Raw genomic sequence first — 17,413 nt, 5'->3', positions numbered from 1 at the left:
CTAAAATCAACTACTGCTAATTATAAATTTGAAGCATGTTACATACATGATAAGTGGCGGATCATCTACATTCCATCAACTTAAACATCTATACATCTTAAGCTATGTGCTATGATATTGCATTGCAAGAGGAAATAGTTAAATCTAATCTCTTCTAAAGACCAATTACCACCAAAGTTGTGACAGCCATATGAAGGCAACAATTCATACATTTGGCAACACGATTTCAACTATTTTGTGGAAATCTTTTGTAGAGAAATTCCAGAGAAGGCTAGGTAGCATCATTCTCATCATCTGGGCTTCCGTATACCACTGCAAAATAGTGGCCAACTGTTGTCAATGAGAGACCAGGGAACCTATGAAGTTTGTCTGGCCGCAGGTCCATCCTAATAAATGGCCATCTCATGATTTCCGCAGCTTGACATTCTTCCCATCCATCTCCAATTACACAAAAGCGGACATTCGGATCGTTGAAACGCTCCTTGATCCATCGGAAACATTGAGTTTTTCCCACTACACAAGAGCTATAAACTGAAACAAAATAATCATGAAATTTATTAACAATGGCAAGCTACACTAACGAACTATAAAAAGATATTGATATTTGTCATAAGTTTATTAAGAGAAGACAACAACTTACCATTTCCATGTGGTATTAAACCGTCGAGACGAAAGAGCAAGCATTTGACAAGAGAGGGTATTAACCCTCCTGACGTCACCAAAACATTTACATGCTGATGGCTTGCATTGGTTGTGTTAGATACTACACTTGAAAAAGCAATGGAAGAAACCAAATCTTTGTTTTGGCCTGAACACTCCTCCAAAAAGGTCCGTGCTACAAAAAAGTAAAACATTAAACATGAAAGATATAAATGAAACAGATCGTGCAATAGAATTCATATCATTGGAAAACATACCTGAAGACAGCCATCTGTCAGTATATTCATCAGTTTTATCATACAATTCATCCCAAAATTTCTTCGCCTCGTGATCTAAAATATTATGCAAACCCTAAAACAAGTGGCAAGGTTATTTAAATGTATCCTTAGATCACCTTAATGATGGGAAGCAAATGCCAAGTAAAACTACAACTTATTTGGTTACTTACACCCTAACTATTGAGCTCTAGTTCTTTTCTCAGTTCATCTAGTGAATCATGTTTCAATCATTAAAAAGAAAGTTACCATTTCGCACTAAAAAGATAGGTTCATAAGAGAGAAGAATTAGGTGGTGTTTGTTGAAGTATCAATGGGAAAAAGGAGAGAGAAATGAAGTGGGATGAGCTCTTGTTAGAGGATGTGAGCATTGAGAAAATGATTTTGTTAGAGGAGAGAGAGGATAGTTACTATAAGAAAAAAGAGGAGAGTGAATTCAATATCTATTAACCTCAGCAAGACATACTGATACATCAGATTCTAAAAGGAATATTGGGAAGTAATGGATACATGATATATCACATAATATTGTATAAAGTCCAAAACCATTAGATAAATAAGCAATACTGACTACTAAGGTTAAAAAGTTAGTTTAGTACAAACTTCCAGCATATTCATCACTTTAATAATGCTCTGGAAACTATGTTATGTAACGTCTATTTTAACCTGAGTGTACTTGCGGGCGGGCTCATCTCCTAAGGTTGAAAAATGTTTTTAACCACCTACCATTCTGCAACTCATTCTCCGTTTTTTCAAAAATAACTAAAAATTTGATAACAATAATTTTAAAAAGTAACTAAAATCTTTTTTCTCATTACTTAAATTTAAAATAAAAAATATTTATCATACTATAAAAATATTAATGAGTATATAAAAACTATTAATGGATACTATAAAGAAAACTATTTTATTGTACTCATTAACTTTTTTATATTGTAATGAACATTTTTTATTTTTTTATTTACATTTAATTAATCTGTACATTGTCAAAACAAAATTGTTTATTAAAAAAAATAGTTATTTTATAAGATTATTGTCATCAAATTTTTAGTTACTTTTGAAAAATGGAGAATGAGTTACAGAAATGGTAAATCGTTGGAGGGTGAGGCATATTAATCATCCAATTCTCTGCTAAATCATTGCAGGGTAGAACTCTGATTCCCCTCTCTCTTCCCTATTAATGCGTTGCGGCCTAACACGAATTACCTACATACTAAGTGTCCTATTAATTCGTTGCGGGCTAAAACGAACTACATGTAAATTTTGAATTTGTGTTAGGGTGCAACAAATTATATAGAATTAAAAGAAGACATTTGTGTGTGCAAATTCTAATTAGGACATTTGTGAAATATATGATGGCAAACATTTTATATATGTAAATTACCTTATTTTAAAGTGAGGGCTATATAATATTAGAAAAAAATTGTCATGTCCTCGATGTCAAACCATTCCATCATGAAAGAACTATGTAAATAGATAAATACTAAATACACTACAAAATGTATACCAGTTTCAGAAATCTTCCCTAAATACACAATAATGCAGTGACAAGTAAAATTTAACATCATAAAGTTTGTAATTAGTAATACCCAGAAATAATGCTTCAGAGGTTTTACCTGTAAGTACTTTTGTGCTATGACTCGATGTCTATAGGCAAGTTTTCTTTTGTTGGCATCATCATCCGGAGGACCTAACTCATCATGGTTAAAATCATAATTAGATAGGTCCCTCCCATCATCATACCGGACCAGAGCATCAAGAAATGGAGTATGGTAATTTAAATTCTCTATCTGCAACACAGGAACCCCAATATCAAATTTACCAACATTCAAAAATTACAACAAGCTACCATGGAGATTTAGACGTAAAAGCCAAACTTTACTTGTTCATAGAAGAAATAGTCATCACACAATTGTAGAATGAGATTTTCCCACATCTTCCCAATTTCCACGCCCTTCTGCACATCCTTGAGACCGTTGAAACCCTCGGCATATGATGATTTCAGCAAGGAGTTGAGCAGTATAAGGGTCTCATCCATGTCCCAAATGTAGACATCCATCTTGGGAGGAATGCTGCTGGAAAACCCTTGTGTTTCATGCCTAGGCATTCCAGCCTCGGAAGACATTCCGGTGTGTGCAATAGGAACTTTTGAAGAAATCTTGACCTTTATCAAAGAAAACCAAATTAGCATCAACAAACAAAGAAACAGAACATCTATTAGGCTGCGCTTGGTTCTGAAAACAGGACAAGAAAAAACACAAAGGATAGAGACACAAAAATTAGTGTTCTTGTATTTTCTTTGATGATAAACAAGAACAAATTATGAAAGTCTAATTTACTCTTGTTTCTTTTTCATACAAAAAATTTGGGGAGAAAAATATAATTATGAAAATTTGATAAGAAGGATGAAAGAAAAAATGAAAAATAAGTTGTGTCTCTTGTTAGTGTCTTTGTGTCTTTCCTAACATACAATAATTCAGTGTCTCTAGACACAGTCAAACATGATTTTGTGTCTATGTATCTCTATCTTAGTGTTCCGTTCCTATAAACAAATGCAGCCTTATTGTCGGTGGAGTCCCATTTAAGAAAAACAAGAATTGAAGGCACATAACTATTAGAATTTCGAGCAAATGTAATAGAGGCGTAATCTTGGTTGACACTCACCCAGTCAATGAACAAACATAAGCAACCACAATTTGAAATGAATGTCATGATGGTTCAATTTTTATCTTTTGGGAGGGAAAAAAAGAAAAGAAAAAGAAGAAATCAGTGAATCACTTGACAGCATGGGGAAACACTTCAATGATGACTTAAGAATCTTTTAGTAGTAGGATGAATATTTTAAATTAACTACAATTATTACATCTCAAAATAAACAATAAAAAAGAACTGTGATGACAAAAATAGATGCACGATTCAAACAAATGTGGAAACTGCCAAAACAAACGGAAAAAAACAGGTAACATCAAATATGAAAAAATCAATGTATGATGGAAATAGTTGTTGATCCGACTTAGGGTCGTCACTGCTGCATTGGGGACCATTTTCCACCTAAATTAGGGATTTATTTTAAATAGTTCATATAATAAATAAATCAGAAGATACCATTCAAACTACAAAATCAACATATCGCTATTAAATTGATAAATATGTGTCCAATTTGCAAGGAAGCTATAACATACCAATAGCTAATGGAGTATTGCTAGAGATTATACGCAGCAGAATTATCAATACCAACAAATACAAGTATATGCCCCCACGAATAAAAATGGGGTTCACTGAATAACTAAATGCTTCTAGTTAACCAAGGGACCTTAACGCCAACCTGCACATGTACCTGAAACACGTGGAGATAAAGAGTGAGTCAGTCCGACACAACGAGAGACAATATATCTATAACTAGAAGAGGGACAAGCATGGGAACGAGATGTTCATCCTCAAACATGGTTGTAGTGAAAATGTCTCCATTCTATTTATAATTTAAATTCACGATATCTACAGATAGAAAACCTTATAAGCAGAACATACCTTGAGCCAATTCATATTAAACTGACAATCATTGACAATTTGACATAAAATCAAAAACATAATAACTGAAATATGTACAGATAGGAAATCACGAAATTCTTAAATAAGGCTTAACAATGATAATTCTAGTCTACTGAAGGATATGGCTGCCAAATCAAATAAACCAGAATTAGAAAAGGTAGATCTCAAATCCAGAATCAAAATACGAACCAAATCACATTCAGGCAGCCCTATAACCCATCCCTATAGTGATCATAACAGATCCAAAAGAAGCAGAGCTAGCAACACCAGAGCAGGCTGGGATCGAACTGATGTCCAAGAAGTTTAATATCTACTGCCGTTAGCTACAGTTACCATCAAAGACTTTTTCCACAAAACAATGCTCTAAATTATAAAAAACAAAAACAAAAACTTGAATTCAATACTTTTAAACTTCCAACTCCAAAAAATAAAAGATCCATGTCCCACACTGAAGTTCATACTTATATAAAAGCCTCTGAATTTTCTCATTAATATCTCAGAACTTCCAAATTCAGAAAAGACAAAAACTTAAAATTCATATCTAATGCAGTTTTAAGTCCAAACTCATAAATCCTTTTGGTAAAGATGAAAGAAACCTAAACCATGTGCTTTTCATAAAACAATACTTTCCAAGATTGCTTGCCCCTCATACAACATAAATTGTTTCCTTGCTGTTTGAAAATACAAGAAAGGCAACCAGACCATGACAAATATTATTGAGTTATTGGTTGAATCTTTATAGGCACTCCTCATACCAATCCTTACAATAGGCAGATTATAGTTCTGAATATTAACTAAACAACAATAGAGCCCACACACACCACTGTTTTAAAATATTAACTTCCAGAGTATAAATAAAGTTAACCTAACTTGATCATCATCCCGCTTTAATCCCCAAAACGAAATTCAGCATTCACAATACCTCTAATTCTCTTATTTGATTCACAGCCTAGCAGTACTAGTTGTTCCTCTATTCACACACCACTGTTTTTTTCAAAACAAAATGTTAAAATTCATGGTAACAGAGCAAGGGAAGACAAAAGTTGAGAAGTTGAGATAATAATAGAGAAAATCCCAAATGAGAATTTACTGAAAATGAGAAAGGCGAGTCAATGCAAACGATCACATGTCTCACAAGAAAAAGCTGAACAAGAAAGCATAATCAACAAGAAACAAGCCAACAAAAGAAGCAAAAGGGGGCTGAGAACTCACCGAGCGGGTTTAGAGGGGGCAGAAGCCAAGGGAGAGAAACGTGAGAGTTTGGTCCTGCTTTTTCACGAGACGATCAGATTGGTAACTGATCCCGTCAGACCCAGTTCTAAATTGTTGGTTAGTGGTAAAATTATGTTTTAATTGGACTAAATACCCATTTTGGTCCCTAAAATTCACGCGATTACTCATTTTAGTCCTCGAGATTTAAAATTACCTATACTGGTCCTCCAGATTTAGATCCGGGCACCAATGTAGTCCCTCAGCCCTTTCTGGTGATGACTCAGCAAACGGAATGCCATGGTGGCATCCTCTCTGCCATGTTGGACCCTGCAATGGCTAGCTGAGGTGGCGAGGGTTGTATTTATACCCAATTTAGTCCCTAAAACCCTAATTTTCTCTCATTTATCTGAGTTACGATCTTCTTCAACTTCCGTCTTCCCTCCTATTGTCTTCTCATTCTTCTTTATCTTCTTCTTCTTGTTGTTGCTCATCTTGTCAAATCTTTGTCATTTGTCGCTATTAGTTGCAGCATCATGGTGGGTGGTGGAAACACCGCAGCTGAAAACTCGAATCATTGTCCTCCAACCGATAACTGGGCCAGGTCACAAAGCCGAAACAGAAGTGCGAGGGTGCCAGAATGGTGTGGGTGTGGTTATCGTCCAATTCTGCGATGGTCTGGAACAGAATCAAATTCAAACAAGCCATTTTTTGGATATCCCAATTATAATGTAAGTTAAATATATGATATTTTGTTAATTTGTTCTTGCCTACTTCATTTCATCATCTTTTATTGATTCATTTCAGATAAGGAAAAAGACTTGGTGTGGTATGTTTGTTTAGGCTGACATTGTTTAAGAGGAAAGTGCTGGAATAGAAGATTATGATAGAGTCAATGGTAGAATGAAGATGAACCTAGCATGGAGGGTTGGAAGGTTGGAAAATGATGTAAGAAGTCAGAAATTCATGACCAATTTGTTGATGGTAGCTGTGTTTATGATGGTAGTGTTTCTGTTAGCGATGTGTGACAAATTTTGAAGAAAAAATTATGGAAGGATTCATGTGTAATGTAATGTAATAGAATATGTATTTTGTAAAAATATTTGAATGGAATGAATAAAAAGTAATTGGTATTCCTCTGACTTACACATGATTCAACAAAACTGAATTATATTTAAATAGGATTACAATAAGTAAGTTAAACAGCAAACTGGATTTATATTAAATTAGTTATCAGAGTTGAACAAAAAAGATGCATAACCAAGCATCATGAGTATTAACATCAAAAGATCCACTATGATATCAAAATAACCAGGACTGATCTTAGTAGTCATTGTCTAAATTTTAACAAAACATTAAAGGCCTAATGCCACATACTAATTTTCATAACCTCCCTAAACATATCTAACTAATTTCTTCAAGTCTTTTTCCTTGGTGTTTTGAAACCGGGAGTAGGCACAAACTTCATTAAACTTGCCATCCTTGATGTTGTTCCTGAGCTAGCACCCTGCAATGGATTGACTGTGACAGAACTCGGTGGTGGAGAACTTTTTCTTCTTGCCGGCAGCTTTGTAGGCCTTATATTTTCAGCAACCTATATCATGTAAAAATATTCAGGTTCCAAAGTTAAAATACAGTAATAGGTTATGATATAAAAATGGCATTTACATCTTTACCTGCTGAGAATCCTCTTGTTCAAAACAGGTAGGTTGAGACAAATCAAGTTCTACTTGTTGGACATCACTGGCTGCTGTAACAATAGGTGCTAAATCAATAGGTTGTACATTTCCTCCTTCACCTTGTTGGTTCGTTCCATCAGAGGTAGCAACGCATGTTTGGTCGGCTGTTGGATCTCCTCCCCCTTCGCCCTCTTTGTTTTTTGTAGCAGCCTCAGCCTCAGCCACAGCAGCAGCAGCAGCAGCTGCTGCTGCTGCTGCATCAGCCAATCTCTTCTTTTTGCAACCTCTCTTGGTGTGACCTTTATCACCACAATAACTGCAAGTAAATTTTCCAAGCTGCCTTTTCAAATGAGTGTTATCATTGTTCTTAGTATCTACCCTCAATCTCTTGCCTCCTCCATGTTTTTCATCTGAATCCATTCTTCTTTTCATCTGTAATTTTCCTGGTGGCCGCTTAACCTTTGGTGCACGTGGCTTATTAAATTCTGAAACCTCCCACAGCGGTTGTCCAGGTATTGGATTTATGTGATGGTTATATGTTGCCTTGTATGATTCCATAGTTACTAATGGATGACAAAAAATTTCTGGGGGCTTATTCACCCTAGACAAGGCAGCACATGCATGTACACAGGGAATTCCTACAAGAATGCAGCAAGTATGAAAATATTTAGACAATAATACTAAAAGAAAGTAAAGTAGATTAACATTATAAATATTACCTGTTAGCATCCAGAATTGGCATGTGCATAATTTTTTTCCCAAATCAACAACATGATTTGTGGGATATCCATGAACCTCAAATTTTTCATATCCATCATCTCCTGTCCATATGGGATGCCAGTTCTTGGATTCCTTCCTCACTTTCTCCAATCTACTCTTGATTACTGGTGGTAGTTTTCCAACATGATTGCTTAATTTTACCTTGTTTCTTGCAATGGTTCTCATGACAAACATTCGGACCTCTTCCAAAAGAGTAATGATGGGCTTTGCTCTTGCTTCTTTAATCTTGGAGTTGAGCACCTCACATGCATTGTTGCATATGCTGTCCAACTTTGGCTTATGACTAAATTGGCACTTAGTCCATGAATCTCTTGGCCACTTGTCTAGATATGCCCAAGCATCCTCGCTGATACGTTTGATCTTGTTCATGGTGTCCCTAAACTCTTGGAATGTGGTGGCTCGAGCACATTCCCATAGTAAACCCCTTAATTCCAAGTCTTTCCAGTTCTTGTTGAAGTTTCTCCACAAATGCCAGACACAAAATCGGTGATGCACTCTTGGCATCACCTCCTGCATAGCAGGAATCAGACCCTGGCACAAAAATCAATGTTGTAATCTCATATGCATAAGAGTCACCATAACAGTCCCTAATTATTATTATCGATCCCCATAATAGTCCCTTACTTTCAGTATGACTCCCCATAAAGGTCCCTCACATTCAACAATTATATACATAACAGTCCCTAAATGAACATTATTGTGCATCATGTCAGTCCAACTCTTATCACACAACAACAATACATAATATCAAGTACTCTAATCACACAACAACAATATATAATATCAAGTGTATTAAGAATCATATGTATGAAAATATTATGTAACTGTTACCTTCTGCATGTCGGATATGAAACACCATCCATTGTCTTTATAGTCTCCTAAGTCTTGGTGAAGTAACTCAAGGAACCACTTCCAATTTTCTTTATTTTCTACATCAACAATTGCCCAGGCTATGACATATATATGATGATTGGCATCCTGCCCAACCGCGGATAGAATTTGGCCACCAAATTGAGTCTTGAGAAAGGCACCATCTAACCCAATCAACGGCCTACATCCAGCTTTGAACCCATCCTTACAACCACTTAAACATACATACATTTTATCAAATATCACTGTCCCATCTGGTTGAGGAATGGTTGCAATCTGGATAGTTGATCCAGGATTGGCTTTTAGCAATGTCAAACCATAGTCCCGCACCATCATGTACTGTTTCTTTTCATCACCATACACGATACCTCTTGCATCACACAATGCCCTAGAAATTGAATTCTTATTCAAAGTAAGATCAAATTTTGTCTTGAAATAGGTCATTGCTTCACAATGCCTGAAGTTTGGGTACTTTTTAACTTTTTTTACCAATTTACTACACACCCAATTGCGGTTGGCAGCCCTGTTTCTGTCCTCTCTAGCACAAGTGTGATCATTGTTGAATGTTTTTATTTGCCAACAAGTATCCTCATGGTCTCTTGATGCATACACCAGCCATGGACATTCCTTTACTTTACATACAGCTCTCACTCTTTTGCTATCATTTTTTTTCAACCTAAGCCTCCTTCCTTCCTGAATTGTGTACTCCCTAACAGCCTCTTTGAACTCCCATTTGGTAGTGAATTTCATACCAACCTCCAGCACTAACTCTCCAAACCTTCCTCCATCTCTAAACAATGGACAACCATCATCTGAGTCAACATCTGTTATTTCCTCTTCAGAGTTGGGAGGGGTCTTCATCTCCTCAGAATGCCACGAATTAGCCCCATCAGAATCGGCACCAGGATCAAGTCCAAAGTCTGCACCAATAAAACCAATGTCAACTTCGCCATCCGAGACATCCTCCACTAGTCCATCATCTTCAATAACAATCTTCTCCTTAAGTTTTGCAAATGCAGAGGCAGAGGCATGTTTAAACTTAAGAGAACTCCTCCTACCTTTGACAGACACAAACCCTTTATCTGAAGATGAAGAACTACCCTCCAAACCTGGCCTATATTGTTCATCTTCTGCACTCTCATAAGAGTCAGAAGAATCATCAGCATGAACTGAGACTTGAGTAACATGTGCTATCCCTCTCTTGGAAGCAGACCTTGTGCAATGCTTTCTGACTTGGGTGGGCTTGCTGGAATTTGTGGCACTTGTAGGGTTGGTGGACTTTTTTGGATTTGTATGCTTGGTGGATGGCTTTGGGTTAGTGGGCTTGGTGGATTTAGTTGGGTTTTTGGGCTTGGTAGAAGGTTTTGGGTTAGTGGGATTGGAGGATTTAGTTGGTATAGAGGACTTGGTAGTGCTGTTGGGTTTATTAGAAACATTGGTAGGCTTGGATGGTTGTGGTTTAGGTATGGGGACAATGTTGGCAGTAGTAGGAGTGGGTGTTGGAGCTGCACTTAGTCCAACATTGGAGTTAGAATCTTGTTCATTTGGCTTAGAATTTGGAAGGGGAGCATCAACTAAAGTGGGTTTAAAATTAGGAATTGGAGTCTCACTTGGTCTCTGCCCAACATCTTCTTCTTCATCCAAGTAGACAACACTAGTATCACCTTCTAATACCTCAGGAAGTGAGACACCATGCTCATAATACACTTCAACCAACCCTTTGTTTTTCTGAGCATGGTAACACATATCGATGAGTTCATTATCGCTGTCTAGATTCCTCAAACCAACTTCTAGTTTCCTCCCAGGCACAAGCCACCAACACTTCTGTATTTCACCATAACCAAGTTCTTTGTAGTAGTTTCTCACATAAAATACATCCAGAGTGTCCACATCAAGATCGCTTAAACAAGCTCTGTTATCCGGAGAATAAACCAATCTGTTGTCTTCGTTTTTTTGAAAATTACCCCCATGATGTATCATAATATCAATCAATTCAGTCATCTACATAATAAAAAAAGAGATAATATAACCTTAGCTTATACATTATACATTATACACTATTCTTTGCATACTTCAGAGATAAAAACACAAACAGGAATTTATATTTTCTTCTAAAGCACAAAGGTTCTCCATAAAGATTTTATCAATTTTGAGTACTCATTTAAGTACTCCCTTACTGGAATTTGAATATAATGTAATTAAGGTTTACATGAAATTGTAGATAAAATATTGCCTTGACTTCTTTTTTAAGTACTTATTTGGTACTCTTATTTTAGAAATTTCATATGCTTTAGAAATATAGATAAACTTTTAAAAGGTTCTAACATAAACTTGTTATTTTTTAAAAGATTTAAAAGGTTTAGCATACATTTAGTTTTTTTTCTAGTAAAAATGCCTCAACTATAAGAAGACATATATAGTTTCAATCAGACAATATAACAGCATGCTTAGTCATGGATAAAATTGTGGTGAAAATTTTTGTAAATAAATACAACAATGATTTTCTTTTAACATTTCAACTGCAATTCTTTTCTTCAAAATGCATGTTGATAAATCCCCCCCCTCCCATCAACTTGAATTTTTAGTGTAAAATTCAAAATTGTTCAGATATAAAAACCAAAATTCAAAAACCAGTTTAAAATTGCATAGCCCTAACCCTATCAACATCATCCCCTGTTCCATTCATAAAAAAACAGAGCACCCAAACAACCCAACCCAACATACAAGCAATCAACGAAACCCTAGAAAAAATAGTTGCAGCAAAGCATAAAGGTTCTCCATTGGCAAGAACACCAGCACCATAGAGTACAATCATACATGCATTTCAAAAATAAATTAAAAAAATTAAAGCCACTAAACCCCAACATTAACGGTTACCTTGGCTAAGAACGAGAGGAGAGCAACCTCCTTCCTTTGAAACACGATTGCACTCTAACCTAGTCGTGGGTTAGTTCAACATGGGTGATGAATGATTTCAGAAACTCTTCACTGACACCATTGATTAGAGATGAAGAAGAATGGTGGAGGTAGAGAAGAAGATGAATATTTTGTATGGGGTAAAACGCATTCCTTCTCCTTCATATACAAGTCACAGTGTTTTTTACTTATTTGAGCGCTAAAGAAAGAAACGACGTCGTTTAGAGAGGGTCAGCGTGGCAGAGAGAGTGCCACCATGGCATTCCGTTTGCTGAGTCATCACCGGAAAGGGCTGAGGGACTACATTGGTGCCCGGATCTAAATCTGGAGGACCAGTATAGGTAATTTTAAATCTCGAGGACTAAAATGAGTAATCGCGTGAATCTCATGGACCAAAATGGGTATTTAGTCGTTTTAATTGTTTTTAAATTTGTAATATTTATTATTTGTGAATTTTATTATTTTAATTTAAAAATAATTAATTATATAAATTAATTTAGTTTTTTTAAGTGATTAAATAATTTTAAAGAAGCTAGATTCGGACAAAAATATCAGTGTTAGTAAATTTGTAAGGTTTAAAATGTATTTTTATTTATAAGATTAATTTTTTAGATATATTTGATATTTAGAAATTTCGGTACATAATCTAATACTAAAATTATAATTGAGGATTATTAGTAAGCGGAATGTTGACCTATCTTTAAGGAGAGAATATAAAAGTTAGATTCTTTAAGGTGTTTTCAATTTTGAAGACCTCGTGCATGCTCTCTTATTCTATACATTCATTCATTCATTTTACGTTTAATTCCACTTTTCTTTAGTTTCCATCCAAAATCATTTATCATATATTCCTTTCTTCAATTAATTTTTTTCTGACATATAAGCCTTTTTTGACTTACAAGTCATATAAATTAGGTTAAACTCAATAAAGAGAATATTCATTTATACGAGCGTGTTAACACGGATTCTACGGTTTTCATAGCGCGTTCACTAGACGTTTCTGCTTCTTCCTCAATCAAAATCACAATCGTCATTTTTTCTTCGCATTTCTCTTCCTCCTCATCATCATCTTCCTTCTTTTTCTCTTTCTTCTTTGCATTTTTTTTCTTTTTTTCACGTGTTTCATCTTCATCGTTCTTTTTTTATTACTATTGTTATTGTTACATTTTTTTCCTCCTTCTCTTTCTATTGATTTTGCAACATTATGTATTTTTTTTCTTTGTTTGAATTTTTTTCTCCCAAGAAGAATTATGAGAATATGAAATATGAAGATAAAGAAGAAGAAGCAGGAGAAGATGAGGAGGAAGAAGAGGAAGAGTTTTGAATTATGCAGAACTTATCAGCACACATACACAGAAAATTCTTAAACAATACACCCAAATATTATCGTGTTACACCCAAATTTGCTGTAAATACAGAAAAATATTTCCTCTGATACTACATTTTTTTTGTTCTTCTTTTTTCTTTATTTCTTTCTTTCTTTTAGTTGAACGAATTTAAATTCATCCTCCTCCAAGCAATTTTGTACCATTATGTATTTCTTCTTCTTCTTTATTTGATTTTTTTGTTTTTATTCTTGTTAAAAGAGTAGAATAAGAAGAAACTTGAGAAGATAAAACAAGAAAAAAAGATGAATAAGAAAAGAAAAGAAGAAGAAGATGATGATGATGATGAAAAAGAAGAAAAAGAAGTAGCAGAAGATGAGGAGGAGAGAAAATAAGAGTTTTGAATTATGTATAACTTATTAGCACACATACACCGAAAATTCTTAAACAATACACTCAAATATCTTCGTGTTACACCCAAAAACAAAAAAATATTTTATTTAATGCATAACTTTTACATTACATTCAATTCAAACCATCAACAATGAACAACAATTTTCACAAATAAAAATAACATTGTTCACTTATAGAATCATAAACTACTAACGAAACATTAACTAGAATCGAACCACACCTCAGCCACTTGACTTGATTTAAAATAATCAATTTTGTTTTAGTTCAATTAACAATCTGAACTTAAATTATTTGTTATCTTCAACAACGAGATAATTGATGATGGTGGAGAAGGAGGAAAAGGAAGGAGGAGAAGAAATTTCAATAAAAAAAGAAGGAGGAAGAGGAGGAGGAGGAGGAGGAGGAGGAGGAGGAGGAGGTAATGTTGGTGAGAGAGTAAAACAAGAAGAAACTTGAGAAGGTAAAACAAAAAAGAAAAGATGAATAAGAAAAAAAGAAGAAGAAGATGGTGATGATGATGAAAAAAAGAAGAAGAAACAGCAGAATATGAGAACGAGGAAGAGGAAAAGTTTTGAATTATGCAAAACTTATTAACATACATACACCGAAAATTCTTAAACAACACACACAAATATCTTCGTGTTACATTCAAATATTTTCGTGTTACACTCAAATTCGCTGCAAATACAGAAAAGTGTTTCCTCTAATACTGAATTTTTCTTCTTTTTTTTTTAAATTTATTTCTTTCTTTTAGTTGAAAGAATGTAAGTTCATCATTTTCCAAATAATTTTGTACCATTATGTGTTTCTTCCTCTTCTTTGTTTGATTTTTTTGTTTTATTATTGTTAAAAGAGTAAAACAAGAAGAAACTTGAGAAGATAAAATAAGAAAAAAAGATGAATAAAAAAAAGATGAATAAAAATAATGATGATGAAAAAGAAGTAGCAGCAGAAGATGAGGATGATGGAGAAAAAGAATTTTGAATTATGCAGAATTTTTCAACTCACATACACCGAAAATTCTTAAAGAATACATCTAAATATCTTCATGTTACACCCAAATTTGCTGCAACTACAGAAAATTATTTTCTTTAATGCAGAACTTTTACATTACATTCAATTCAAACTATCAACGATGAAACATTATTCACCTACAGAATCATAAACTACTAACGATAAAATTAACTAGAATCGAACCACACCTCAACTACTTGATTGAATTCAAAACAATAATCAATTTCGTTTTGGTTCAATTGATAATCTGAATTTGAATTATTCATTATTTTCAACAACGAGACAAGGAGGAGAAGGAGAAAAATGAAGGAGGAGAAGGCATTCGAATGAAAAAAGGAGGAGGAAGAGGAAGAGGAGGAGGAAGAGGTGGTATTGGTGACGACAATAACGAAAGAGAAGAAGAAGAAGAAGAAGAAGAAGAAGAAGAAGAAGAAGAAGAAGAAGAAGAAGAAGAAGAAGAAGAAGAAGAATAACATGCAGTAACGATACGAAGAAAAATGTGTGCGTATTGATTGAAATCTGTTAAATTAAAAGGTGCGTGAAATATATGTGCGTAAGACGTGTCCCTAAAAGTGATTTAAGAAAAAATGAGTTGTATAAACTTATATGATAAAATATTTTATATGTGTAGAATAATTATAATTCTTTTAATACAAAAGACCGTGTGTTCACTTTTCAATTTAATGCGATCTGTAACACCCTACCATACAGAGTCTTATGCTTAAGTCATAATTCAGAGATGGCAAGGTATTACGACCTCTAAAATAAAAATTTAGTACATATAGTAGTATGAATGATTGATTATAACTAGGAGCCTTTGTAGAAAAAGGGGTAAACAAAAACCATCGCAACTCTAAAGCGCAACACTCCGATCGACAACGTAACGAATAAGGATAAACCAACACGAGAATTATATATATACAAAGGAGTGTCAAAAATAGGAATATCAAGACTCAAGATCCGGCTGCGAAGATAACCGGTCCGAGCATAACATTATATACATATGATAAAAATAAGAAAAACCCCAAGGAAACCCAAAGGGACACCACAAAAACCTATTCTCCAAAATTCTCCCATAAGAGGAGTCATCACAGTTTGTATTATTAAATGGAGATAAAAGTATCTAAGCAAAACATATAAACCAAAACATAGCCCTGAGAACAAAGGATCTTCGCAAGTATAGAAGTCTCCAGCATGCCTCAGCGGGAAACCTCACGTCCTGCATCTGAAAACCACAAAATCCGCATGGGTGAGAACCAGAGGTCCCCAGCATGGTAACAGCTTCCACATATATAATACATAATAATGGAGGGAAGCCAAAGGCAATCCTAGAGCTTCCTCCAGATAATATCAAAGCTTATAAACAAGCTAAACCATAAAAGGGCATCTGACTAAAGATTCTTCAGTCTAACTAATACTTCCCTTTCCAATTCCTTCAGACCTCCCAACCACCAACAGGAGTATAATATAGCAAACACAGTTATATCAAACAAAGAATATACAAATAGGAACAGTTAAGGCATTTAGACAATTAGCAAGTATTATGCAGTCAAATAGGCAATCTCAAACAATTCACATAGTATGCATATGATGAATGCCTGTCCCTAGTGGCTGATGATATCATCTGTCGGTTATAGAGCCAACCCGACAAGTCCTGGTAGCTAACCATTGGACTGTCCCTCTGTCATGCATCCCCAACTCGAGTTATACTCGTCATAAACTTGATCATAATCATGATCTATATCCATCACCCTCACTGGTGAATATTTACGGGGGCGAGCTCATCCGGGTCTTTCACAGTGCCCGGCCACACTTATGACATAGGGTCAAAAGAGCTTCGAGTCTCAACCTGGAGCACGTGGTGGCTAGCCACTGCTACTACCCAGGGAAACTCGTATCTCCGATAGTGGAAGTGCAAATCACAATTATCAATAATTCAGCATAAACATGCATGAATTCTCATCCATGGATCAACATCCATATCAGCCATCCGGCTCACGGTTCAATCCAGAACCAGCCAATATTCATATCATACACAGCCATTCCGGCTCACGGTTAAATCCATAACCAGCCAATATTCATAGCATACACAGCTATTCCGGCTCACGGTTCAATCCAGAACCAGCCAATTCATAAACAATTACGGCCCTTCGGCCAATGGCTTAACAAGCACTTCCACCACCATCCTCCACATCTCACATAATCATCAATGATCCTCATTGATTATTCATTTTTCCTTGCTTCACTCGCAAGTTACCACATCCACTAGCTCCTTCTCTCATAGCTAGGCATATCATAATGTTTTAAGATATAAGTGGTGAGATCGGAGGCTTAGAAGTATGAAATTTGGCTTTTAAAACTCAAAAATCAACTTTGGGATGAAAACAGGTCCACGCGTACGCGCACTCCACGCGCACGCGTGGGTGGCCTCAAAAACTTCATCGATGCGCAAGCGTCATGCACGCTAACGCGTGGATTAAACATTTGCCAATCGACGCGCACGCGTCAACCACGCGTACTCGTGGGTGTTCTCGTGCCCCAGGCACAACACTGGCACAGTTCTGGCATAAGTCTCTGGAAAATGGCTGGGCATTGGGTGCAGCACAATCAGCGCGCCCGCGCACATCACGCTCACGCGTGGATGGCATTTTCGGGAAGAACGGCGCGCACGCGCCAAGTGCGCCCACGCGCAAGGGGTCATTCTGCTAAAAATTTTCTAAGT

At 35.5% G+C, this 17,413-nt stretch overlaps 1 protein-coding gene and 1 long non-coding RNA gene across 6 annotated transcripts; one reads left to right on the top strand and one right to left on the bottom strand.

Moving 5' to 3' along the window:
• LOC112707454 (protein phosphatase EYA) lies at positions 1-5,697 on the bottom strand. Of its 5 annotated transcripts, none has more exons than XM_072201308.1 (8): positions 5,575-5,663; positions 4,674-4,847; positions 4,118-4,272; positions 2,818-3,099; positions 2,552-2,725; positions 918-1,011; positions 641-835; positions 1-531 (listed from the first exon to the last, which is right to left on the bottom strand). In XM_072201308.1, the coding sequence occupies exons 4-8, from the start codon at positions 3,058-3,060 to the stop codon at positions 272-274; spliced, it is 966 nt and encodes a 321-aa protein (XP_072057409.1). In that variant the 5' UTR covers positions 3,061-3,099; positions 4,118-4,272; positions 4,674-4,847; positions 5,575-5,663; the 3' UTR covers positions 1-271. The 5 variants fall into 5 exon arrangements, with proteins under 5 accessions (XP_072057409.1, XP_072057410.1, XP_029144387.1 ...); XM_072201309.1 differs by having other exon boundaries at positions 5,620-5,663; XM_029288554.2 differs by having other exon boundaries at positions 5,407-5,595.
• Positions 5,698-5,799: 102 nt separating this feature from the next.
• On the top strand, positions 5,800-6,835 carry LOC140174855 (uncharacterized). The gene is made up of 2 exons (XR_011864842.1): positions 5,800-6,424; positions 6,501-6,835. It is a non-coding gene; the product is annotated as an uncharacterized lncRNA (long non-coding RNA).
• Positions 6,836-17,413: the final 10,578 nt, after the last annotated feature.

Source organism: Arachis hypogaea, chromosome 8 (assembly GCF_003086295.3).
Source record: "Arachis hypogaea cultivar Tifrunner chromosome 8, arahy.Tifrunner.gnm2.J5K5, whole genome shotgun sequence".
NCBI classification, from domain to species: Eukaryota; Viridiplantae; Streptophyta; class Magnoliopsida; order Fabales; family Fabaceae; genus Arachis; species Arachis hypogaea.
This window is presented reverse-complemented; position numbering and strand designations above follow the sequence as displayed.

Excerpts from the sequence above, each read along its gene's own strand:
- LOC112707454 (XM_025759197.3), bottom strand. The coding sequence starts at position 3,060 with ATGTCTTCCGAGGCTGGAATGCCTAGGCATGAAACACAAGGGTTTTCC. Across the intron at positions 2,726-2,817 it reads ACTATTTCTTCTATGAACAA|ATAGAGAATTTAAATTACCA; the intron begins GTAAAGTTTGGC and ends CCTGTGTTGCAG. Across the intron at positions 1,012-2,551 it reads TAGCACAAAAGTACTTACAG|GGTTTGCATAATATTTTAGA; the intron begins GTAAAACCTCTG and ends CACTTGTTTTAG.